The sequence below is a fragment of the Pagrus pagrus genome (assembly GCF_965226575.1).
Source record: "Pagrus pagrus genome assembly, chromosome: 5".
Lineage (NCBI taxonomy): Eukaryota > Metazoa > Chordata > Actinopteri > Spariformes > Sparidae > Pagrus > Pagrus pagrus.
The window spans coordinates 33,906,559-33,934,088 of NC_140189.1; the positions used below are offsets into that span (position 1 = coordinate 33,906,559).

The 27,530-nt window shown below is 40.3% G+C and overlaps 1 protein-coding gene across 5 annotated transcripts in view; it reads right to left on the reverse strand.

Moving 5' to 3' along the window:
• Window positions 1-27,530, reverse strand: part of LOC311257087 (teneurin-3) — a 156,281-nt gene that overhangs the window by 113,697 nt on the left and 15,054 nt on the right. For all 5 annotated transcript variants that reach the window (XM_084352532.1, XM_084352531.1, XM_084352530.1 and 2 more), the window contains exon 3: window positions 25,189-25,464. In XM_084352532.1, the coding sequence (XP_084208658.1) occupies window positions 25,189-25,464 (276 nt within the window). The remainder of the gene's footprint in view (window positions 1-25,188; window positions 25,465-27,530) is intronic.

Consider the following 27,530-nt stretch of genomic DNA (forward strand, 5'->3'; position numbering starts at 1 on the left):
CATCCAAGTTGTTGACAGATGCAATTCATGCTCAACTCCAGATTTGTCAGCACAGATGTCCAGCCAAAAAAAGGAAAACAGCACTAAGGAAATACAGTAAAAACCACAGACTGCTAACCCAGATTTGAATTTGTGCTATTTTTTAAAGCTCATTATAAAAGGATTAGAAAGAAGTTGGTGTGTTACCTTAAAGAATGCCTGTAGCAATCCCCCACTGAGGCTTCACTGTATCAAGGTCCACTTCTCAGGCTGCGATGCTGCTTTGTATTGGATTTACAAACGTTCCAGATCTCCTCCTCTTCCCAGTGTTGCTGCACGAGCCTCAGACTGCACGAGAACACTATCGCACTGACACATGGATGGCACTCAAGCGATGTCAAAAGGGTTAAAACCTAGTGGACCGGAAAGTCACACCAGCATCGTTCTAGTTGCCAGCCACCGCTGCCGCACTCTCCAGCAGCTCTCCACCTCCTCCTCTTTCTTCTTTCCTTTCCTTTTTTTCTTTTTTTTTTACTCAACCTATCTCACGGGCTTCTCCTCTCCCCCTCCTCGTGTGAGATGGTAGACGAAAGCACTGGGCGATTTGCACCACTCTATCATGGATCGTGTTACGCTGTCTGGCTGTAGCGGCGGTCACAGATGATAGGCTGAGGAGCTTTGCGTGTGTGTTTACCCCTCAAAATAAGTAGCGGGAGAAGAAAGGAGAACGGGGAGGGAGGGAGGGGCTGCCACCCGTTAAAAACACAAATATTAGGAATGGTATCCAAAAAGATTATCGAGCTGGGTGACAGGCTTTGACATAAAAAACCTTGATGTGAATTCATGAGGGGGAGTGTGTCACTTTGTCACTGCGTGCAGACCTCAAAGTGTCACTTCTCAGTAGCTCTCCTTCAGTTTGACACCATTTGATTAATCACATTAAAATACAATCTATGATTTAGCTTTGTTTTTGCTGACATTCATAATGAATATTCTGTGTCTGTCTTGCTATTTTCAATATTTCATTACATCCTCAGCTCGTCAGAAAACCCAGTATATGTGATACATACTGCTGTGGATTGGAGCAGTATAGAAAAATAGCCGCATTCACAATCAAGAATCACGACCGTACATGATCTGCTAATATGATCACAGATGAGTTTGCACATCTGGACGAGTGCACCGGAGATAATGCATTAATTTTACGAGGTCTCTGTCGACAGGGGATGAGAACTCAAGCTATCCGGTCCTTGTTTTGATCTCCTCTTGTTTGCTGGATTGTCAGTGTCAGTTTGTTTACTGTTGACAGCATTTTGAAAAGAAGGCAAAATATTTGACAGCTCTGAAGAGGCAGCTGCTAATCAAAAGAAAATAGCTTATTTCACACAGTCGTCTGTAAACTAGAAACGTCCACGTCCTCATTTGATTCTCAGGAGAAGCGCTGGATCTTTTTTTAATGTAGGCTAAATAAAAGGGCATAAAGATACTAGTTCAAGTACTGTATTACTATGACGCTCTATAGATCGTGCTACATCTTTTCATCTCTGTCAGATATCACAAATGTAAACACTGCAATCATTGTACAATATCAGCCATTTGCATGCCCATGGTTTTCTTATTCGCCTGAATGAAAAAGGGTTATCCTTTTGCATCCTATGAAAGCATTAAGTCAGGTCACTTCCAGCTCTGCACATCTCATAAAATTAGCTGCTCACAAAAGAAAAGACTGGACTTTGTTTATCTGAAGGTCCTGAGATGAGCTGTGAGCGAGTACTTTCAACATTGACGGATGGGATTAAGAGCCTCATTTCAGCTATGAGTCCAGGGAAATATTAGCTTGAATTTACTTAGCTGAGCACACATTCTCATAACCTAGCTTAAACGAGCACTCCAGTGATTTAAATATGCATTTCCACAAAGTAGAAAAAGAGACAGATTACAAAATGAAAGGCAAAAAATCTAAGCAGCAGAGGCTAGGTATCTTTACTTTTAGCCCCTGGTATGGCTCAAGCTCCAAAAACACTCGATCCTACATTTCCCATGAAATGGACAGCATTTCTCAGTTGACCCTCCCTGCATTCTAAATGTCTACTTATACCTCATTAACTGTATAAAATACAGATGACGCAAAAGTGCCTTAAACCTGCAGTCTTTCTAACAGCCAGGAGGGGGCGACTCCACTGGTTTCAAAAAAGAAGAACTTGTATGTGAGCTTATGAGGAAATGACCCTACTTCTCGCTTGATTCATTACCTCAGTAAACCATTTTCCTAATGAGTTTATGGTCTTAACTGCAAGTTTCAAGTCTTCGTCAATACAGCATGATGTTCATTTTGTGAATTATGGTCCCATTCAGAGTAAAATAGACGATATAGAAAGGTACGCTTTAGGGCGTGGCTACCTTGTGATTGACAAGTCTCTACCACAGCAGGTCCTCGTGATTCTCAGTCAGATCTAATGGGGAAATCCTCCCCAGCTCCACCCTCTAATCCAAATATGGTCACTTCTGGCTCCAAAGGCGGCGATTAAATATTTAAAGACGGATAATGACTCTCTGTTCATTCAGTGGAATGGCCAAATAACCGGTGCCCTCTAGCAACAGTGGCAAATTGTGAGTCTACTGACCACATACTGCAAAAATAATATCTGGTTTGCATTCCTTAAACTGGCAAGTTTTCTGCTGCACCATATGATTATGAGGTAAATAATGAAAGCATCTGCGTTTACATTTGTTTCCTATAACCTCGCTGTCACTACGCAATTTTGTCTGCCGCCGGGCACATGGTCACCCAGGAAAAGAAAGGTTATCTGGCGATCCATTTCGACTAAATGATTGAATGAACTCACCGTTTTGGCCTGTGTTGTTGTTATTTGTGTCTCTGAGGAAACATAGATGATCTAGTTGTCTTTGCAACAGAGCGGCAATAATAATACTACTTGGAAACGATGCCTCATTGCCATTTTTGAAGGTGACACTTAGATGAAAATTCTGCGAAATTGCAATTCAGGGCAACATTATCTATAAGAGCATGACATTAGAAACAGCATCCCAGCATCATCGTCCATCATGTGACTGAAAATTAGACTGTCAAGTGATTACGCTAGATTTGAAATTAAACACCCTGAGTAATAACATTAGTTGCTCAATAAATAGGGAGTTGGTATAAATCTCCTACAGCATATGACATTGGACTTAAACTAAAACTAAATTCACGGTGGACATTTTATCTGTAATGCAGAATTTTTTAAAACATATACCGTATATTTTAAAAAGACGTCCTACTTGTCAAATTGTGAAATACTCGTATGCAATCAAATGACGCACATGAAAACATCCCTCCACCCATTAAAACCGCTTCTAATAGTGAAGTCTAATAAGTCACACGGTGCTGCAGTGCATCATATCTTTGCACCATCAGCTGAGCATTCATTTTTATAAATTATCATCTGCGTGCAGAAGTCTAATACTCAGCTTTCATTAATGACCAACAACTAAAAACAGCAAAGCGCTGATAAGACTCCTTTGAAGGTGGACATCAAAAGTGGTGCCTCTGGGGTTGAGAACAAGGGAGTGCTTCTTTGACATTTCCCCAGTGCAACCCCACATTGACTCAAAGAGTTCGGTCTCGCCTGTAGGCTCAAGTGGGGAAATATGTTACGAGCTTGGACTGCGGTCCTTGTAATCCAAGAGTGTCCCACTTCCATACGGCTTGAGTGAAATTCGTATTGAGTGGCCCAAATTATTATATTCATCATCCATCCTGAAGAGACGGTATCCGAGACTCGCTATAGGACAGGCTATTTTAAGATGGAAGCATTTCTACATTAGTCATTTCAGAACACCTCGGAGATGATGTCGATTTCTATTCTTTTGGGAATAACAAACGGCCTCATTATAATTCCCACTGGGTGTGCCTTAGAGAGGTAGCAGAATTAAAACTAGATGTAGTCACATGGGTAAGTTAAAGCCGCGTTCACAATATCCTATTGTATGACAAATTCATGTATCAGATTTTTAATGATTACCAACAATACAGCCAATAAACAGGGCAACACAATACAGTATTTGTGCACGTTTTACCATGTTGTTTGTAATGGACAACAGGGCACAATGGGAATACAGTGTGCAGCATGATTGTGTACAGGGGGCTTGGTTAGGAACACAGTAATTGGGGTTGGAAGAGAAAGCAGCCGCAACTGAAGAGGTAGCGGGCTTGGGTTTGGTCTGTTCGGGGAATAAATATGAGTCTGTTGAAATACCTGCCGTCTGACAGTCACCCGGCTGCGTTTATCCATCCACTGTCAAAGCAGGATTACAACAAAAGCCCCCCTGGATACTCAACCACCTACAGCCAAGTAGCTCATTTTCACTACAGCGCCATGTGCAAACAAAGAGGGCGGGAGAAGGAGGGGAAAAAACGGTATCCACACTGGCAAAGATTCTGCAGTAAATTTCACCCGAGTAAACAATATGGGAAACGGGCCAGGGTCTTCTTCACATAATATGCTTAATTCTCCAGCTAAAGGGGGAAAATGGACTCTTATTTCCACTAAAGAGCTGTTGCTAAATGACGGCTATTCAGCCCAGTTTCAGTTTTGACATGCCAAAGCTGTCTGAGGTACTCAGTTACTGGGAAGTGGGATGTGGGCGGGGGTGCTACGTCTCTTTGCTCTCCTTGTGCTCCATGGTCTCAGTCCAGCTGGCCTTTAGAATATGGATTATGTGTTGCCACGGCCAGGCTCTCACTCCATGGGGGGCTGGACTGGGTGCCCAGCTTCAGCGGACTCCCCACCGAGACCCCTGGGTGAGAGGACGCCGAGAGCCCCCTTGGTTCTCAGGGCTGAATCATTGAGAATGCAGCGGGTGCTCCCCACACCGGCACCATACGTCAGCGTGTGAAAGAAAACGTTCAAAATATCTTAAAAAAAGACAGTGAAAAGGGAGATAGTGGGTGGGTCGGCGGGGGGGATCAGGGTGTGGAACGTCGAAGGGAGAAGCAGAAGCAACAACCGTTATTGTGGCACAACTGCGACACTGCATCACTGACGATCACAATGCCGACTCTGTCTGGTAAAGAGAAAGGGGTGAAAAATAAAAAAGAACCTTGGGAGTGCAGCTGTGCAGCAGATTTACCTTTCAAAAAAGTCTGGGGCGATAATAAGTATCCAAATGACAGCTCTGTGCCGCTGCATCCACGACTAAAGTTAACCAGAGGTCCTAATGTCGAGTGCCAGCAGCAGACACAAAGGTCTGAACAGTGGGGCGCCGAGGCAGCTAGCACAGCATGGCTAAATGGGGCAGGTGATTTCCCATCTCCTCCACTGCCCTCAAGGCACAGCCAATCACTGCTGGGGAAAAGTGGCGCCCCAGCCTGCAAGCCAGGCAGCCAGTGAGTGGAAGGGCTAGAGAGGGAGCTGGAGTCTATCTGGGACCATGCATTATTCACATGCACCGCTACGGCACTAAGACCTCCACAAAGGAAAGGCCTCAGGTTCCATCAGTGCCGACTTGTTTCCAATCTATTATTGATGGCAACACTACACCCTATACTTTTCCCTGATTTACTGGATTCTATCATTGTTTCTATAATAAAGGCTATTTCCAGTAAAGCAAAAGGAGAGGAATATTTCCATGCACGGTGCCAATGGGTGTTTCTTTCATTGGACTCTTTAGGAACTGGCTTTAAACAAATGACGTGCTGTATAACTCTGTTACTAAAATGAACAATTTTGAGCTTCGTAAGGGTCTTCACGCTCACCCTAATATACACACAGCAAAACCAGAGAGCTTTGTGTGAATCATCAATCATGTCAAAGGTAGGTTTCCGTGCAAAATTAATTTCAGCGTGGAGACCTCCAGCTAGACCTAAGTGAAATAAATGAGCTATCCAATTACCACATTATGATCACATGTAGCCACCGTAAAAAATGCACTGGCCAGATTTCCTCATCAGCAGCGCCGCAGTATCTAATAGTCACAAGTGGAAGAAGTGCTCATAAAGTAGCAATACCACAGTGAAGAGGGACTTAAAGTTAAAGTACAAAAGATTTAGCATCATAATATACTTAAAGTACTAAAAGTAGAAGTACTAATCGTTCTGAACAATACATATTATATTATTGGATCGCAATCATGGCTGCATTAATGCGCTCATCACTCAACGTTGCAGCTGGTTATGGTGGTTTAGCTACTTTAGTTTATCTGTTGGGTATCGTAAGCTTCCTCTCTGGGATCAATGAAGTTTCATCTTAGTCTACAATATTACATAATAATTTATTTGTTGATTATATTTTGTATTAGTGTTCTAAACCTGCAATGTAACTAAGTATAGCTGTTAAAACATGAATTGAAGTGGAGTCAAAGTATAAAGTAGCTCAGGTAAAGTACTTCAATAACTTTAAACTGGTTACGTAACCATCTCAATCTAATACTGATGCCTCTAAATCACCTACATGAGCAAACGCAACCATTTTATATATTCCTAGAGCCTGACACCAGGTTGGTTCTGACTTACGAGGGTTGGATAATTCATAAAACTAAAATTATGATTTTGATTTTGCAGTGCTGAGGTGCTGAGTAAAGAAGCTGCTATATAATCTGGTTGTACGGCACTAAAACAAAGTCTACTCTGTTTCTCCATCATCATAAATTATCATATTTAAGATATGCTGCATCTTTCTTTCATTTGCTTCCAAAACAAATGCACACACTGGCTGGAGCGAAATACAACGCGGTGGTGCTTGTACCGCTTTTGTCCACAGGGGCCGCCAGAATCAACACAACACTTGAATTCCTTGAAGCTCCTTTAAGTACGGTACCACTGCTAATACTGACTGTATGCAAATGCTTAAAATAAAACAAATCTTAAAAAAGTGTGTATTACTTTACATCAGTGACTGTTTCTGTGCCTTATTGTAGCAGATACCTTCATCCATTGTGTTTAATGTAAAGGACAAGAGACAGGCTGAAGGAGCATCATCATCATCATCATCATCATCATCATCATCTTTTTTGGTAGCGTCGGAGCCCTAATGAAAATATGCACTCCTCTTGTGACTAAGAACTTCTTAAAGCAGTAATGTGATGCAGAGATAGACTAAAGCTAGTCATCAGAGATGAAATGATACGCTATCAGTATGTTTATTTATAGTCTTGCCTTGTTTCACACAGCTACATTATCCTTTAACTTGAGATTTCTATCAGAATATGTTAAAAAGGCTGCAGCTCTTGAACTCAGAGCCAGTTGCTTTGCATTTCATGGCAACGTCCACATTATTACCATGCACACATCAAAGATTTCCCCTAAATCTCTCCAGGAAACACAATCAATCTGCTCAGTATGCGTGGCTGGGACAGTGGGCCATCTCTCCCTTTGAGGATGTCGACGCATTTGACCGATGTGCAGTCGATCCCCCAGATTGTGGCTAATCATCATTACCGGCTGCTGAAACAATGACTTTCCCTCAGCCTGCTCGGCTTCAAGAAGGACACCAGGGATCTGCCGTTTTTTCTTATGGTGGCTTAACACTTGAGTCTGGATTTGAGGAATTAAGGCAGACTTGGACACAACAAAATGTGCACTGTGATCATCCATCCAAGTCATCAACTATGGCCTGGCTCGCACTGTAAAATCTGTCTCATGAATTACACATAATTCAGCAATGGGTATTGTATTTTTGGAGAAGTGTGATGGAGTTTCAGTTTCAGTGGAGGGAATTTAATTTTACACATTTTCAAGCCTGAAAACAAATGATGACGGCTGCACATTCCTAAAAGGAAAATAAAAAAATATAAAACAATAGGAGGGAAATGAGGACAGATGCATAGAAGGGAGTAGTTGGGGAATTCTCCAAAATGGACAGCGGATTATGAAAAATGACTTCTTCCTTACAGTGCTTAAAGGTTAGGTCTCTATTACACAGAGAGCAAAATGTCAGCAGTATCCCCTGAAAGAGTGGACTGTGATATTAATGGAGAGTCCAGGGAATGGGCTTCCCCTGACTGAGTTTCCCCCTCTTCCAGACACATTATTCATTTAGTTGTCAGCCAGCACCTGGCGCATGTAACACTAACATCTACAAACTAAATGATGGAGAGAATATGGCCCACCCTGGTAGGCAGCCAGTGGTGAAATGAATGTTGTTCATGAGGTATAATGGAGAGTAAAAGTAGTTCTACGAGATAATCTAAGCCTGCACGACTGAAGTCGTCGCCCAGGACGCATTACCATAATGCTCCATTTTCTAGCTAATATTGTACTTTCATTTGGCTCTCAGCTACCTCGGAGACCATAAGGATGGCGGTAAGCACAGGGACTGTGCAATGCTGCCATCAGGAACTATACAAAGAGACGCTTTGGTTTCCGCCTCACTTCAGAATGTTGTGCACACAATCTTTATCTTTCAGCTCAAAAAAAGTGTTACATCTCCAGTGGATTCTGCATACGAGGAACTGACTCACCGCCCAAAATAAACTGGTGCATAAAGAATTAAAGAAGGAGATGAGTCCTCTCTGGTTTGAATGGGTGTACATATCGTTTTATATTTAGTCCTGACCGCAGACACCCTCATCAAATTCCTCAAAGCAATCATCGAAGCTTTCATTCCATGTAATCTAAGCATGCAACATCACTCTGTACATAAATGACAAAGAATGTTGTCTACTATGGAAATGTGATGGACCCAGACAGGATGACAAGATGATTTAATATATTACAGAGCGACTCATCAGTCACAAAGCCGCCACTTTACTTAAGATTCAAAATGGCTTCTGCGTGAGGCGGACTGCGGCGGTGGATTATTTGTGAGTAATATTCTTTTGCTGTGGTAAATATATTGTGTCATGCAGCAGAGGGTGGAAGAAAAATTCTCTCTCAAGCTATTTTAATGAAGTCCCAAATGTCATCCTCATACTTCTTTCAAGAGCAAACTCAGAGAAAGTCCTCTAGAAGCCCGGCTGTCCCCTCAGTGTGTCTTCAAATGATGTGAAAACAAGTAGCTTCAGTAGGAGACAGCCTAAATAGGAAAACGAGAAAAACCTATACTATAGAGAGAGGGCTGTAAACAGGTGGTTTGGACCATTAAAGTCAATCTTTATGATTGTAGTCCTTCAATGAATTGTCTAGGCAGCGCTGAGCTCTGATGAGGGTCGACCGGGGATCTCTTTTGTCCTGGAAAACTAGTTAAGAAAAAGAATAGTTTTGCCAACACTACACCAAAAGGTACTTTAATCATCACCACCTTATAATTCATTTGCAATTACCCCGTACCGCTACATCTTTACAAAAAGGCTAATAGAAAAAGAGATTTCTCAGTAGCACCATTATAGTGAAAAATGTCAATGTATTTCAGTGTTTTTTGGTAAGTGCAGTGAAGAGCGTCAGAGGCTGAGTTTAAATTAGAGCCAACACATTTTTCTCTCAACAATAGTGTGGAGCAGAGAGTGGGGTGGGGGTGGGAGAGGGGGGTGGGCATCCAATTACTGGAGAACTGTGTGTGTCATCTTGACACCACGTTTGGGCTCCTTCAACAATGTATTAAGTATACCAGACGTAAGGCTGCACTGCTGTAATGATTGAAGGACTGGAGGAGAAATCGGTGAGTAGCTTCACATAAACTGCTCAATGCAGTGTCAATATGTCTATTTGACAACTTGTGCCACAATGCGTCTAATCACTTAGTTTGTTTTAAATCGAGCAGAAACGACACACAAATGCAGAGTCATATATCCTCTTTATTCCCGTCGTCACCCATATTTCACGGTACTTTCCTTTCTTCCATTGCTGAAATTAAGTTAAAGCAGTTAAGCAACAAGTGACACCGGCTCCCAGTCCCTGTTTGACTTGTCTTAAATCTGTACTGGGCAACTTTGCTCGCTGGCAGCTCCAAATGGCAGCAAATGTGAGATCCAGCACCCAGAAATCATGTAACATGACATAAGCAAACTGTAGGCAGGAAGCTCATGTTTGCCCAGCTGTCCTGTGTGATCACTTGATACCAAAGATTGGAGCGAGGCATCAGATCAGAGTCCAGCTTGTCTGGATCAAGACTCAGAAGTTTGTTGACAAGATAATAAACTTTGTAAAGAGAATTATTTGCTATTATGACAAAAACAAGCAAAAATGACAGGTTGTAGCTTCTCAAACGTAGATGTTTGTTGTGTTTTAGTCATTTATGATAGTAAACTGAATATCTTTTGGTTTGGACATCGAAACAAGAGATATGAAGATGTCACCTTGGATTTTGTGAAATTTTGATGCTACGTTCTGACACTTTATATTCTATAATGAATTTCTTAATCAACAATAAGCATTGGATTAATTCATGATTAATATAAAAGGTCCAGTGTGTAGAAAATTAATTGGATCTATCAGCTGGAATAGAGTATTCATGATTATGAATTCTAATTAAAACATAATTGTTTTCATTAGTGTGTAATCATCTTAAAGAAGAATCATTATGTTTTCATTACCTTTGAATGAGATCTGTATATCTACAGAGGGAGCCGTCGTCTTCCATGTCGTCCACAATGTTGCACCAGTATGTATCTACAGGAGCCCGGGATGGACAAACCAAACACGCTCTGGAGATCTGTGTTGGGTTTTTTGTGTTTTAAGCTGCCACTGTCAGGGAGAGTGAGGCGAGGGCTATTCAGTTGTTTGCGATCTGCAACTACACCCCTAAAAGCTTGAGCCCGACCGATGTATCAAGCAACCGGTTTTATGAGCTGATATTGGCTTTTCATGTAGATATTATTTGATGTCACTAAAACTGGCAAGTCCAAAGTTTGTTGATGTAATACAAACAAGTTTACTAAAGAGTTCTGGTTGCTCGGTGCTTTTAAGTAGAGATCAGTTTCCTGTGCAGTACTGGTGGTTAATGATGACAGCATAGCATAAAACCTCACCTCTCAGTGATTTGCACCGTTTTATTTGAGCTTATGTGGGAGGCGTTTGTTTTTGTCTATTTCGTAATATGTTTTGTTTTTATTTATTGTCTTTGATGTTCAGGTCTGTTTTACTGCGACACAGATTTCCCCGAGGAGACAATAAAGTTAAAATTTAAAGATGAAGCTTAAAGCAGAGAAAAGCAAAGCTAACCTGAAAAAAACAAACAATTTCTTGGTAATAATCTGAACTCACAGGTGGAAAAACATCTTGGAGACTGGAAACACTCCAGCATACCGTCTTGGACTACAGTCAGGATGTTTGTGAGTCACAATGTTGTTTTGCTGTATTCACTTTGTAAAAGCATCCTTCAGAAAATCACCCAGCCTGTTCCCATCTCCAGTGAATCTCTCTTTCTAAACTCCTCCAACCTTTAGAGCTGCCATGCAAAACTGTGCAGACAGCTCCATTGGGCGATGTTGAAAAAGACAATAGGTGGAAACTGCTCTAACCTATTTGCCAAATGGTCTGTCATCTAATGCCCTGGTGCTGCTCTATTGTCTAATCCTACTGCTGAGGCCTCTAAAAGGATACATCGGCCTAATAAGATGAATGGGCTTTGACCCTGGAGCTGCTAAAAGCCAACCTGGCCAATTTATCTGAGTGACCTCTACTCTTGGCAGAGACAGCTCTCACCTCTGTTGGAAGCCTTTAGGCAGGATCAATAGCACCGAGGCAAAATAATCCAAACAAGAAGTGTCTAGAAGTTGGGATTGAATTACTCATCGCTTCATATGACCCTGAATAATGAGCTTAGTGGCAAGGATCAGTATTTTGTTTGTTTTTGTCTTCATCTTTGTTCTGAGGAGGAACAAACCCCCAACAACTGCAACACTTTGTACTTTAACAGGAACAAACACGGTTAAAAAAAAAAAAACATGCATAATGTGATTTGTGAATAAAGTGGGTTTTATTTTACCTAAAAATATTTACATTACAGTTGGGCAGCTAAATCAGCCCTAATCCAATCAGGTGTTCTCAAATCACAAGGGGCTAATGTAAAGCAAGATGAGCAGAGAAAAAAGACATGTACGCTCTATACTGATTCATATGTAATTTTATTATGCAAACCACGATCATGGCTATTCCAGGGCACAGGTTGTAATATCGAGAAGTGCATTTTGAGGGAAAATAAGATTTTGTCGACTAAATTAAGGATTCTGTTTCATGTTCTGTTTGTTAGTGTTGGGTCATGTTCAACCGAGATAAAAGGCCCGGGCTCTGATAGGTCGAGGCAGGATCCGCAGAAGAGAGCCTTTTACAGGAGAATATGTTTCCTTTCTTTGAGCATGAATCAGTTTACATGGTATACAATATCAATCGTTGGCCTCAAATCTATATCTGCAAAGTGCTTAGGTTTGCATTGGTGATTAGATGAATTGAACCGAGAACAGTCTGTTACTTGAGCATGCCCTCATAGCCCGGATACCTAATGCCTTTCCCCCTGCCTCTGAAGTGACCACAGTTTCAGGATGCTTTGCTCTGGGCACTTGGCCAGAAAGCTTTATGTATTCTGATACCATTCATTTTTAATCAGGACCAGAATATCCTTCCAAACCTCTTGCAAGCTGCCTTTGGCTACAAGGCATCAATTTTGTTATATTTTAATTGATTTGGCCGTTCTCCTCGTTGTCGACTGTATGCGTTGATTGTTAAATTGCTAATGTTCCAAGTGAAAACTGCTGCACCGCTCATCTAAAATGCTTTCTCTTCTCCCTTACTTTCAGCTGCTTTTTTTTTTTTTCTCGTTGCAGAATTATGCGTTTTCCCACTATAAGCATATAGTGTAGCAACTGAAAACATTGTGTGTGTTCAGCATATTTCACTTGGCTTTCCACTTCGACATGCCCAACTCATCTCCGCATGCAGCGAAGGGGTCTCCTCACATGACTGCTGAGGAGAAAGGACATGAGAGCAGGGGAGGGGAATCTTCTTCTGTGGTATAATGAGTTTGACAATGAAAGTGACACTGCGTCCTCCCTGGACCTTGCCGTGTGATCAATCATAACAATGGCTCACCATTTCCTCCTCTGGATACTGACCTTTCTCCCTTCAGGAAAGGAAGTGTGTGTAAGTGTTGGAGTGTGTCTATGTTCCTCTAGATTTCCTTGTAGCATCAGCCTCTTTCCAATCAGCCCTTGAAGTCCCTCTACAGAGCTATAAGAGTGTCCTCTAGCAGAGAGCCTTTCTTCCCCCTGCTGGGAAGCAAAAATGGCCTGAAGAAAAGTCCAACGTAGGGAATACTGATCTATTTCATTCTGTCATATAAACTATTTTAAGCCTGGATAACAAACTTAGATTTATTTTTCTTTTTTTTTTTCAGGGAAATGGCTTACATATTTAAAATCCCATCACCTGAACAGCTTACAAGGTGACTGGATGCTGTTATTCAAGTGCCAAGATTTCATGCAAAACATCAATGAGTGAGATTATTTTAGGCCGTTTCTCTCATAGTGCAGCGCCCTTAACTAAAGAGTGACAGAAACGAGGATGACGTGTTGAGAAAGCCGTGAGCGTGAAGGGATCCTACAGGGTTTTAGCTGGCCCCGCCTCCCTGCCCTTGTCTCCCAGATGAGCCAACAGGACGTCTCATCAGCAGCCTACTTACTGCATTTGCTCTGGTTCTCTGTCAGTTCCTTTATATTAGCCTAGCAAGACTCGTTAAATAAAATATGAAGAATAAATCTCGAAATATTGGTTCAAGTAAAAGTCTCAAATATGCTTCAGCCGAAAATGTCCCATGTTGCCAATGAGGTCGTCTAGACACAATTTTATAGCCGTTTTTATGCCACTCTTAATTGTGGATTTATCTGCATGGCTCTGATGTCTGTAATGTCTTTACAATGACATAAAAATTCTGATCAATACACAGCTTCACTTGGCAAAATGTGCAGCTACTTCAGTGGACACACCGTCAAGACAAGCCTGCGAATTTTACACTGTAAAATGTGAAGTGCACGTTTTTTAAATGGTGCTATAAAGTGATGTTGTTATTGATCTACAGAGGTGAGCAGAACATGGAATAAAGTTAATTAATGAAGTAAATTAACAACTTACAAATACACATGTATATATTTTTTAACTGTACAAGGAAATATATGCCCCTTTATCCAGAGTGATGCTGCCATATACATTACCTATAAGGTAATACATGAATTTTACATACATACATCCTTGGATACATGGAGATATAGGTTTATAACATATATGAAATACCCATTGTAAAATTTGTATATTTACATATGGTATTATAAAAATGCAGCAGCCGTACATGTTACCTGTTATGCAGTTATTAGTGTGTTAATGTAGATTATGGTAACTGTTGTGGTAAAAGACATTTTTCACACCATCAGTTAAATCATTCACACGGTTGTATTATATAGTATATTATGCATTTAAACATATATGTTATGTATGTATAACTATTTTTTTGCATACATATTTGTTTGAGCTGGACGTATACGTTGAAATAAATAATAAATTGTTCCAATTTCTAATTTTCTTGGTAGTTTGTACATATATGAACATATATCACATTTGCGTATAGGTGTTGTTGTTATTAATTTACAAGGTTGACTAGTACATGGAATAAAATTAATGAATTAATAAGTCGACAAATAAAGGAAATATAACGACAACTATAACAAATTAAAGTACATTCCTAAATATACAGGTACATAGTTTTACCTCACACTGCCGGCTGTTTGTGTTTCTTTAAAAACGAATAAGGAAATGCTCCGAAGAAAATTAAGTTTTATATTATCTGACATCAGATTAAGTCTCAACCCTACAAGCCTCCAGCAATAGGGAAGGGCACACCTACATACAGCCTGAGAGGCAAGACTCGGGGCAAAGAAAAAGGTTTCAAAAGAAGTCAGTGCTCCTCGCTCGGCTCACCACTGTGACTGCTTGCTAACACTTTAAGGCGACTCAGATGAGCACATCAACATTGATGACAACATGAGCGGGACATGCCTCCACATCCCTGCTGAAAATTATGTCCGTGATATTTCATATTCAAAACTTTTATTTTTTTTGCGCACGGTGAAAGGACACCCTGCTGGTTTCATGCTGTGCGCTAGTCTCCTTCAAAAAACTTTCACCTTATTAAATCAGGCGAATATTAGAGACTATTTGATGCAGCCGGAGTAAACTGAGATTGAAACCCTTTGATTTGTAGCATTGTTCGCGCCAGATGAAACGCTCACATGACGAAAACTCCCTGAAATTCCGTCTGAAGTCGAGGCCTTTTAATGAAACATTTATTCATGTGTATAAAAGACTCCGACACATTTCCACTGCCAATGAAAAGATCCAGTGGTATAATTTGCAGTTAAAATGTGCTTTTAATTGCGTGTGTCAGAAAGGAAATTAGAGCAGCCCAACACAATTAACAAAATACATTTTTGCACATATTTTCATCATTTTACTTGGTCACTCAATTAGACTATTTAAAAGTGTCGAGTTCATGCGAGTGCAGTCTTGCTTTGGTTTTTACGATGAATACGCTCTCGTGAACACTGATGCTGCTTCTAGCACAGAAAACCTGCTCTACAATATAATTGGTGATGACGGTTCTCAGTCATCCGGGTCATGGTAAATCTATACAAATCGATACAGCACCTAGATCTATAATTACGAGTTTTAAATGTTTAGTTGTACGTTAACCTTACCGGAAACTTGATTCACAGCTTTCTTTGATGCTCAAGGACATGTTGGAGCTTATATGGACAAAAGATGTTTTACAAACCAAGTATTAAGAGGACAACCAAGCGAGCGTGACATGAGATGACCCCACAAGTACTACACAACAGGTAAAGCAGAGACGTTTTCTACATTCAGATGAGACAGTGACAAAAGAATCACCTCGACTTCCAACTTTTTTGATTGCCAACATCAAGAACTGAGGAGCGCAAAAAGGTCAAAGCCACAGCCCCATGACAATAGATATAACAAATATTCCTGTGTCCCATGATAGGGGAGAAAAAGGATATCGTAAAAGGAAGAAGACATGAATCTAAATAGATCGGTGGGTTGGTGCTCGTCCTGGGACCACGTCTGAACACCCAGCGGCGCACCGGAGAGACAGAGGAAATCTATTTTAGTCGATATTAAACGAAAAGAAAAGACCTTGATTCTACAGTATATCCTGACTTCTCAACTTCAGCCTGTCCTTTAAAAAGCATATAGACTTAATACTTTAAATTCAACACTGGTTTTAATTCACCTGCAATAAGTGCACTTATCAGTGTAACAAATACGTCTTTTCCTGTACGTCTCGTGTATTTTACATGCACATCTCAGGAGACTTAAAGTGAATGTCGGGCTTTAGAGAAACACTGATGGTAGCTGGGGGATACCAGTCATACATGTAATTATGAACATCACAATTGGACCAACATGCTAATCCCTGTTTCTTCCATTGATATTCATAGAGTATAAAGTGGCTTCCTGACTATTTCCGTACAGCATGGTAATACAATCACTCAATTAGGCTGTGTGATGAAATGAAATGAGCCGTTTTCTCTTGAGGACGGTAAATAGTGGCCCTCGTAATTGACAACTGCAGTGTAATTCCTAATCGTAATAACATGTCCTGCAGTCTGGCACCGGCGAGTGATTAGACCGATCCGAGTGCGGCGTTGTCAGTACACGCTCGAAGACGCAAAAATGGGCGACACTTGAGTTGGAAAGGGCGAATGTTGATGCCCAATGATAAGGCGACAGAAAATAGATGTTGAACAGCGTTAACAGCTTTTTACACTGCAGCTACATCTACATCAGGTTTGCAAGGATAAATACTCATTTACACACGAGCGCTCCACCTGAAGGCTTTATTGGTAAATTATGACACGAAATGGAACGTTGTCAATCTCAAGACTAAAGCTGAAAATATAAAGTTGATTAATCAGTAACTATTTTAATAATGAATTAATTGTTTCAGTCATTTACGAAACAAAAAGGACAAAAGACTGTTAAGACAGAACAAGACGTTTGAAGACGTGACCTTCAGATCTAAGATGTCGTGGTTGACATTTTTCACAATTTTCTGATGCTTATCGACTAAATGATTCATCAATTAATTGAAGAAATAATTGACTGATTAACAGCAAATCATATTTTTTTGTAGCAAAACTAGCATCCCTATTTAGAGACTTAAAGGTGCAATATGTAGTTTTGAGAATGTCATTTGATATGTTATGCCTCAACAAGCTGGATAAACAAACTCTCTTCATTTTTGTGACTGAATAAACAAACTGACCTGTTTATATGTGGCGGACCCTGCCACCTCTCTAGTTTCAAACAGTGTTCTGGGGATGTTAGGTTCCTCTGAGAACAGCTTGTTTATTCAGTTATGGAAAAATAAATATTTCTGAGTTTGTATCATTACCTCATTAATATTGTAAATATTCAAATACTTCTCCAAAGCTACATAGTGCCCCTTTAAAATGAAATATATATTTTATATATTTGTCCGTAATGTTGATGTCGCACATCATCCAAATCTGGCATTTGAAAGAAACTGTAAAAAATGACCTCACATTGAGCCAAAATCATCATGACACATTTAGGATATGGTTTTTTAAGATAGTTAATGCATTAATGAGCAATGATGCAATTGATATTATATGAACTCCTTAAAGTATTAAAGGGATATAGTAGTTTCAAGAAAATCTGTTTTCTCCTATTAAAATGCAAATTTATACAGCTCGACACTCCAAAGTCTAATCAGATCATCCACTCTGCAGGGGGTCGCTTTGGTGTGAGTGGAAACTTTTCACCATGTGTTGCTGTTGTGATAATGTGTTCACAAGATATGTTTCTGCACAGATATATAAAAAATCTCACACATGCAATGCATCACGGTGTTCAAAGGGATGAATCCAAATTCCGATATTGGCGGTCAGTTGTCATTTGCTACGCCTGAAGGCTCACGTGTCGTCGACCTTTGCTCTGCACAGACACACTGCTGCAGCGACCTCCTTCAGGCTTTTCAAAAATAGAAACCACAGATCTTTTCACAACACTGATGAGCACAACACCTGCGACGACACCTCGGCACGTCACCGCCGCGTCCCACATCCCCTGTCACCCCGAGCACTAACAATATGAGCACTTAACCGGTGACAGCACCAGCAAGCAGGGAAGTGATGACAATAAATGATGGCAATCAAAGCTCGCCTCCTCTTTTGACGAAGCACGAGATGAAGCTCAGACACCTTCCCAGCTCCTATTAACAAATGATGAAACTCTTTTCTCTGCCAGTTTTGGAGTGATCTTCAAAAAACGTCACAGATGGCCAGCCCTTTTGACCAAAAAAAAACAACCTCTGTGATGTTATTTATTCTTTTTGTGGTCGGCTTGTGCCATATTGAATTATGAAAGTGGCGAGGGAGGATTTCTGCCTGCGACGATCAATAGGCAGCTTCCACTGTCACAATACAAGGCGCAGATCTGAGACAGGGTTTTGACAGATGGCGTGTCACCTTCGTCAGCGTGACGTCGCGCGTGCATGTGTGTGTGGATGCACTTTTGCATGATTTTTCTAATCTTAGAGTGATAAAGTGTGAGAAACAAAGTGAGATATGCTCGTGTGTGTGCGCACGCTTGTGTGTGTGTGTGTGTACACGTGAAAGAGGAAGAGGCGCAGAGTGAGGGAACATGAATACATGCACACAGAGAGGCATGTTAGAGGGTGTCTGATACGCTTTCATACTCCCACCCAAAAAGCCTTTGGTGCTTGCTGTGCTACAGCACACTTTGCTGTGACTCCTCTACTGATTTAATTAACCTTTTACTGGCACTGTTCACACAATGAATCTGTGAGCTATACTCAACTGTAAAATGGGTACGACTGCGATGAAGACCTGCGACTCCGACAAATTGAAATTATTTTCTGACACATCCCCTCGTAAACAGTCCCGGACATGAGCGTGCCACTAAAGACACACCACGGACGGGTGCACCCGCAGCAGCCATCCTCCATGAAAACATCAAAGGGACACAATTTTTTCTTCAGAAATTACTTTGGACAGAAGGTGCAGGCCAGAGCAAGTGGTGCTTCTTTAACAAAGGATGACAGGCATTGCAGTGGAAGCCCCTTTCTCCTAAACAGGGGTCAGCAGACGTCAAGGCCCTCCACCGAACGATAAACCCCCCGTGCGATGCTACAGCAGCAGGGAGAGCTGTCACGAGGTACTGCAGTGCTGTAGCTGCAGTACCTAACAAGTCAGTGCAAGCTTTTTCACACCCTATTAGGAATACAACTCAACTGGGCCATGCTATGTTTCTGTTTCGTGCAGTCATTCATGTTTTATGAGGGGTATAATATTGATTCTAAAGCCTGTGCAGTCAACATTAGGGCAGGAAAAGAAAAAAAACACCTTTCTCCGTGGCTGTGTTCACATTTACAGAGGAGCTATACTTTTGCCGAACAAGCGAGTATATGAATATATATATATATCACAACAACACTTGAGCCCAACCACTAATAATTTATTATTAAAACATTAAAAATACATCACAGTGAAGCGCTATAGCGGCCTGCGTACTGCAGGATGGTGACCCCAGTGGAAAGCCTCGACCCTACGGTGTTCACTTTTTAAAGTGACGACATTTTCCTCATTTCAAATGTCTGCTGGCAGAACCGGCAGCACAGCACCGGGTAAGATGAGAACTGAAACTTGAAGGTTTTAATTCTTCATTTTAAATCAGCCAAAATCACATTCCATCTTTAACAGAGTTTGTGAAAAATTCCAATTCAATAAGCAGAGCAAGGATACACGCTGAGTCCCATTATCTGTTCCCAAGTTTTTAAACAAATTCCACACATTCCACTGAAAACTGTTTGCCTCCGCCGGACTGAAAACCTCAGGGACGACTGGTGACCCACATATGAACCTATGAACGTCCACTGTTCGTATTATTTTTTATTCTAAAAATTTCCAGCAAAAATAATGCTTTAGTGAAGACTGAGGTCATCTTCAGAAAGTGTTTGAAAAGCCCTTGCTCTCAGGTGCCCTCCTCTCCTCCCTCTGTCAATAACAATACATTTTAAAGACATTGAAATCTCCACTGAATTTTTCTGTATTATAAAGGTTAGATACGGTTAAAAAAAACTATTTAACCTCGGCTCCAGTGATTTTATTGCTCCCGATACATTTTCATTTCACGTAATGCAGACCTAATTCATTAATTACACAAAGCTACGATATCATAACGTCGCAGTGGGACCGGGGCTTTGGTTCAACAACTTTTTTCCCCTCTCCTAATCTTCAGCGCTTCAAAAATCATGACAGAGACAAACTTCAATAACAAAACTTAAACTGCTTAAAGCTCCATTTTGTCTCACATCAACTGCTGAGTGCAAACATTTCTTTTTAATCAGGGTGCCACTTACAGCAGAGTAACACTCCCTGCAGACAAGTCTCCAACACGTCACAGCGCTAATGTAACATGAGACAGTAAGTGATCATATGTATGTTTTGTGTAGGTATATGCGTACATGCATGCTCAGGTGTGCTGGTGTTGTACGGAGAGTCATCAGTTATCTGTCAGGTGTATGGAAACAATGGTATTAAATAATTTCTGTGTGAGGGAAAAGAGCATATATATTTTATCTGTTTTACAGGAACATCACTGTAAGCAAGGATATATTAAAAAGTAAAATGATAAATAACTGATATGCATAATATTTTTAGAAAATGGAAAAAGAAGAATGCAAGTGAATTTTCCACATGAGAAATCAGAGGCTTTATGTGCTGCATGTGCTTTGAAAAAGGATAAATATCAGTAAATAAATACATAGTTATTGAAGGCGCAGAGAAAAGACAGCTCGGTTTTGTTTCTCTGATAAAAGCAAGCGGTGGTATACACTGCTCATGTAGCAATACTATACATGTGAACACACTGGTGTCATCTATTGAGATATGAAAGAACTGCTTGGGATCACATGGCCATTCTTACAACTAGAAAGACAATAAAGTGGATGCTTTAATCAATTGATTTTGTTTTCAAGTGATTCTGTCGGTGGCAGGGGATTATGCTAAGCGTAAAATCAATGAAAGCTGCTTAACAGATTTTTTAGTTTCCTCTTTCCAGCAGAGGTAGAAGAAGTGCTCAGATATTGTGCTGAAGTAAAAAGTAGCAATATCACAGCGAGGAAATTAGCGCTGTCAAAAATATCGATAGAACAATACATATCAATTCTGAGTCTTTGTACAGGTTTCAGTACCCATTATTCACAGCATTGATGCATCAGTACCAGCTGTGATTTTTCACTCTCCTCTCCATCCAAGAGTTGACACACACACACACACACACACACACACACACACACACACACACACACACACACTGCTGCAGTGCCTTCACAGCCCCGCCTCCTCCAGAAGTAAATGAACGTAGATGCTGTTGTGTTTGACACATAAACACAAGCCTCGTTACATTTATCTTTTAATGAAAATCTAAAATCTCAATATCGTGTCGTTTTTTTTTCCCCCACGGTATCAAATATCGATATTTCTGAAGGCTTTGTATCGAAAGTAAGAAATATCAGTATCGTGACAACAGAAGTAGAAATAGTTTGGAACAAGCAAAAAAAAAGATGTTACGGAAGCAAATTTACGAAAGCAGTAAAATTAAAATACTTCAAGTACCAGAGGTAAAAGTACTCATTGTGCAGAATGGCAAACATACATCAGATGTTGTGTTTAACTCCGAAGCTGGTGAAGGTGGTTTGACTTCTTTATATAGTTCATCTGCAGGGTAGCTTGTGAATTTCCCATCAGGGATCAATAAAGTTAAATCTAAACCTATAATCTACAATATTACATCATGATTTATTTGTTAATTATATTTTGTAATACTAAAGTTAATCTAAACTAAAAAAAGTAGCCAAATAAATGCGGTGGAGTAAAATGTACTGTAAAATGGAAATGCTCATGTACTCGAGTAAATGTACTTAGTTACATTTCACCGCAGTTTTCCATTGAAAAAATCCAACAACTTTATGTTGTGTCATAAATAATCCATTATGAAGGATCGAGCGTGACTTATACTAGATTTTCGGGGCCGTTGACATTGGTGTCATTCACACTGGGGACACTGGGGACACTGGAGACACTGGAGACACTGGGGACGCTGGAGACACTGGGTGCATGTCCCCACCTTTTTTTCGAGATGACCAATTTGGTCCACATCACTTTTTTAAAAGCATAATTAGATAAAAATGCCCTTAACAATAGTTTGCAACAAGAAATGTTAACTAACTAAAGAGATTAAATTAATTTTGATATGCAGTTATTTTCCCTTGTAATTATCTACTCTGACCTCGTAGGATTTCCTCATTAGATTGCCTTAAATCACATATGTTGAAGAAAATCTATTTATTTTGTATTTTTTTCATCTGAGCTCTAATGTCCGCACCACTTTTCAACACAAAGTGACGCCTCTGGCTGATAAATATACAGTTATTGCAAGTAAAACAATTCAGATGTCAATATCAATATATCAGGCTATATTCTTATACACGTAAGCATGTACAGTATATACTGTACGTGTATAAGAATATATTTAAACAAAAAGATATGTTTGGAGTATGGAGTCAAGCTCAGCTGATGTTATGTTGTGTTGTGTTGTGTTGTGTTGTGTTGTGTTGTGTTGTGTTGTGTTATGGGTCACTTGGGCTTGGCTTTTAAAATTATTTTATTTTATTATATAATTATTTTTATGGTATGTAAGAGAAGAAAAAATGTACATTTGATCCTAAAAATAACTGACTGCACCAAAAGTAAACTGACAGCTGCTTCACTGCCTGGATCGTCTCTATTCCAGATAAATATACTTCAGTTAACCTAATTTGTGCTTAAATGCAAATGCTTCACTTCAGAGGACAACCTTCTCTTATTCCCTCTCTGTAGCTGCGCTCAGTGGATCATTTAAAGCTGCAGATGGACAAGATGACCACTCTGGTTTGATCTTTCAAAAGGTAGACCTCTTTTTTCTTGGCTCACGGAGGTTAACATTTGCAGATGCCGCGCTTTGTGAATGTGCTGAGGCTTTGGTACTTGTCTGTGTCGAACACTCTGTAGAACAGAGCAAATTAGAATGAAATATTGAGTTCATTTATGAATAAGTGGGGCTGAACGGCCCCTTGTCGGAGCTTCTGCATGCATATTCAGTTGATGGAAACCTTTGGATGGGTCATTTCTCTTAGCTGCTTCATTAAATAGTGAAAGTCAAAAGTGCAATGCCTCCTAACAAAAAAAGGAAAAAAAAAAAGACCAAGATCTATAGAGGTGGAACAGCGGCAAGGTTTTTCTTTTGCTCCGGCTCAAAATCTAGCTGATGAAAAAGCACTCCAAAAATAGTTTAACAAAAAAGGGTTGGAATTTTAAATTACGCCACGACTCGCATTGTTCTTCCCACTGAACGGTTGCAGCATATTAAAATGAAAAGAACAGAAAAGAGCTTACATACACTTTAATACATTTGCTATTTGGTGTTTTTGCATTTTGTAGCGCTAAAAGACACGGCACCTGGGATCAAGATCTAGCAGGTATTGTTTATTTACCCCGCAATGAAACTAATTGAGACAATAGTGAGTAAGATAGGGTCTCAGTGGGACACTGTACTAACAAGAGCCAATCAGCAGCAGCTTCTTGAGACGTTTCCAAAAGAAACTCCAGAGGAGGTAAGCTAAAGGGGAGCAGGGTGGTGTGTGTATATATGAGTGTGTGCTCATGCAGTCGAAGCGCTGGAGGGCAGGTGCAATCGAAGCTCAATAGAGAACCTATTGAAGCCAGACTCGGTCTTGTCTTGGAGAATGGAGCGGTGGCTGCTGATATGGTTTTGTGTTCGGCACGTACAGCAACAAATATGACTGGAGTCGAGCGCTAAGGAGGCGAGGGTTATGTTTACCGGCACCTCTGTGGTTAGGCTGCTGCTTTTAGTGACTCATAAATGTATACAGTGTGTTGGGCCAAAGCAAAGGCCAGACACTGGAACAAATACATGGGTTTGAATTCTGATGGCATTTTGAAAAGGTAAAAGAGTTACTCAGCTCCCCCCCAAACCAACCCCCCCCCTGGAGACGAGCTCACTATGATGAATACTGCCATTAAGAAAATGACTTGTCTCAAATGTCAGACTGTAGCCAATGTTTTCAGAATAAAAATTGATAGCATGAGAACACAAGACACTTTCCCTTCTTTACCCTCTCTTTAATGTTCTTGCCAGGAAAGTGTAATCAAACCTAATTATTTTAACTGCCTGCCACTCTTCGAGATCATCGGTTTCTTAAAATAATTAGAGCTTTACGTTGAATGTGTTGTAATGGCGATGGCTCACACACTATGATGATGATGAATGATGTGCAGTGTCAGGAGCACTCAACATCATGGAAGAAATTTTCAAGATTTACACTTAAACATATGAAGCTGAGAGGATAAATTCTGCTATGGAGGGCAAAATATTAGCATTTGCATTTGAGTAAAAAAATTTAAAAAAATCAGCTGAAAGAAGAAAGACTGCTGAAACCCACCGCCGCTTGCTTGCGCGCCGAGTGTATTACAAGAGATAAAAAAGCATTTTCCAAACTGCAAGCTAACCTTTCAGGAAGAAATCGCGACAAAACAAACAAGATTATCTGACAAAAATGTTTAAAACACTGCAAATGGAACAACAATACATGCAACTAAGATGCACTGCTTCCGTTTGACGCAGCAAAGATTTGCCCTTTTCAAACAGAGAACCTCAATTCTCCGTCTCAGGTTTCCAGCATGAACAAATTTGCACTTCAAACCATTGTACCCATTTAATCAGTCATTGTGCATGCCCAGTCATCCACTGCAGAATTTCTAAGCAAAATCTCAGACTGAGGCACACAAAGCTATCTTTGATTATACGCCAGCCCATGGGGAAACTTTATCAAACTCCTCTGCTTCCTGCAGAGAAGGACCAGGTGACTCGCAACTGCTCAATCGGAAGGCCAAATTCTTTTCCGCATGCAGCGAGGAATCACGCCTTTGATCCGCAGAAAGGCAGCTGCAAACGCCTCTCCAGATACCAGCCCCACCAATCGCGACTCCACTTCCTTCCACCAATCAGGTTCTCGTCTCCAGCACCAACCAACCATAATCCAACCTTCCGACCGCTGCTTTGTCTACATAGTGATTTCTCCCCTTTGAAAGGCGATGAGAGCACGAGCCTCAAACAAATACGCATTTTAGAAGATAAAAGAATGGAAAGTGTGCCCTACTCACCCATCTCAGTGTCCGATTTATTGTCCATTTCCGTGTCAGTGAGCGTGAGCGCCGAGTTAGAGCGGCTTGAGAGGCATGAATTCTGCCCAGACTTTGCCCCCGTTCCCCAAAGAGTCATGGTACGTTCCGGTGATACAGGTTCATGGTTTTCTGTGGCGACCGGTCCTCTGGAGTAGCTGCTGAGAGGGTGGGAGAGGCCCGTCTCAGGGCAGAGGGCCAAGCCCCTGCGAGGCGGTGGCTCACATATCCCGAGTTGCCTCAGTGAAAATGTCTGTCCTGTGAATGACAGGAGTTGTAAAGTTAACAAACCAAGCAACAACGCGGGTTAATGGCCAAGAGCAGGGCTACTTAAAAAAACACTTAACCTAAGAGCAGGGTGGAAGGGGAGGGGTGACTGGTGAACAACGTCTCCCCGATCTGCTTCACACTCATCAACTTATCACTTAAATCACGTCGAGCTCACGCCAGATATTGTATAAGACTGAGATTTTTCGGTTGACCTACTTTCACCAGACATTTAACCCCCAAAACAAAACACCTCTCAAAGAAAAAACAAGCTTCTTGTGTTCATCATCACATATAAAAAATTTAACAAAAATGCTATCCCCCATTTATTATTTATTGTTTTGAGAGACTGTTTCAGACACTGGCTTTTTTCAAAAATAAATCATTACCATAAATTCATTGTCCTTTCATTTGGAATTACTTGAGGCTCTTGTGTTCACTTCAAATGGAAAAAAAATACCCTGCCATGCCTTCAGAGACACTGCGGCATGTAAGCTAAATAAATAAATATATATTTTTTAAAGAGACGCAGGAATACTGCCAAAAAAAACAAAAAATAACTCATGTCGACCTCATTAGGAAGCCCCAGAACTAACAAGAATATATTCTTAATGTATCACCCACTGCATATCCTTTATTTAAACCCTTTATCTAGTCATCCATATGTAATATTATTTGGCATCTGGTCAATAGGACATCTAAAAATGATTATTCATGTGATCGATCCAAGCCATTTAAATGTATTTTAGATGTAAATGGCTTCAGGTAGAAAGCTTAAATATTTACCATGTATTCACTTCTGTGAGCGAATCATTGGCACTGCAGTGTTACTCATCATGAGGTGTTTTCAACTTTTCAAGGTCACATGCATCAAGACTGTGTTAGCGTATAAAAAAATAAATGCTACACAATGTAAAATATGTTCTTGATGATCTGTGGATTTAAAAAAAATGTTCATGTCAAATAAGAAGTCACAAAGTAAGTGCATGTTTTTTTTTTCTTACATTTCCTTTATATCAAACATATTTTGTCTTGGTGCAGAAAAAAGTAAGCAAGGAAGTTTGTCTGAAAATGAAAATATTTTAAAAAGTTAAAATGCTAAGCAGCTATAGTTTTCTTAACATTACAATCACACACACACACACACACACACACACACACACACACACACACACACAGCAGATGCAGCATCTACACATACTCTCTACACAAAATATGTTCTTTCTCCACCATCAGATGAAAAATATAAAATCTGACATTTACTGTAATGATGTAAGGAACAGTCGTTAACATTAAATGCCCGATTTTTAAAAAGAAATAAGGAAAAGAAAGCATTCTTCCCACAACTTCATCATAATCCCATTAATTCTAAAATGGGCACCAATTAGCACCACGAAAATGTAAGGGAGTAATGGATAGACTTTCTAATTGCAATTTTATGAGCCCTAGGAGTGCCATAAAATACAATAAACTGCTCAAACTTTTTAATTACAGAAATCAGAGCAGTTTTCTAACAGCCAATTAAAGAAGAGGGTTATTTACGGAGTGTTTTTTTTTTTTCCTTATTATCTTAACATAGTCCAGCAGAGCAGGAACATTTCATGAGGTCAGAGTGGTCGACTGCAGCACATTTAGTGTGAGATTTGTCTGAAAGTTTGGAGAAAATAAAACTGTGCAAACTGTGTTTTTAATTCTGTTTACAACCGTCCAGCATCCCGTCATCCTGCAGTTATTACTTGTCAAACTTGCACAGATTAAAGGAAGCTGGAAAAGCAAAATGGTAGAAGTTGGTGGTCAACACAAAAAAAAACAAACAAAAACAAAATCTTTAAAAGTAGACAAATTAGTGATGACGTTTCTCACTGTTGAACATCAGCAAATGAATGTTGACACAAGGACTTATTTATAAGTGTAACAAACTGGAAGCTCCTCTTCAGAATTGCAGAGATAAAACTACAAGTTCCTAAAATAACTACATTTTTAACTAATGATCATGCATTTTGTAGCCAAGGTCATTAAATTGATAATGTGGGCTTTACAGTGAGATATAATTGTCT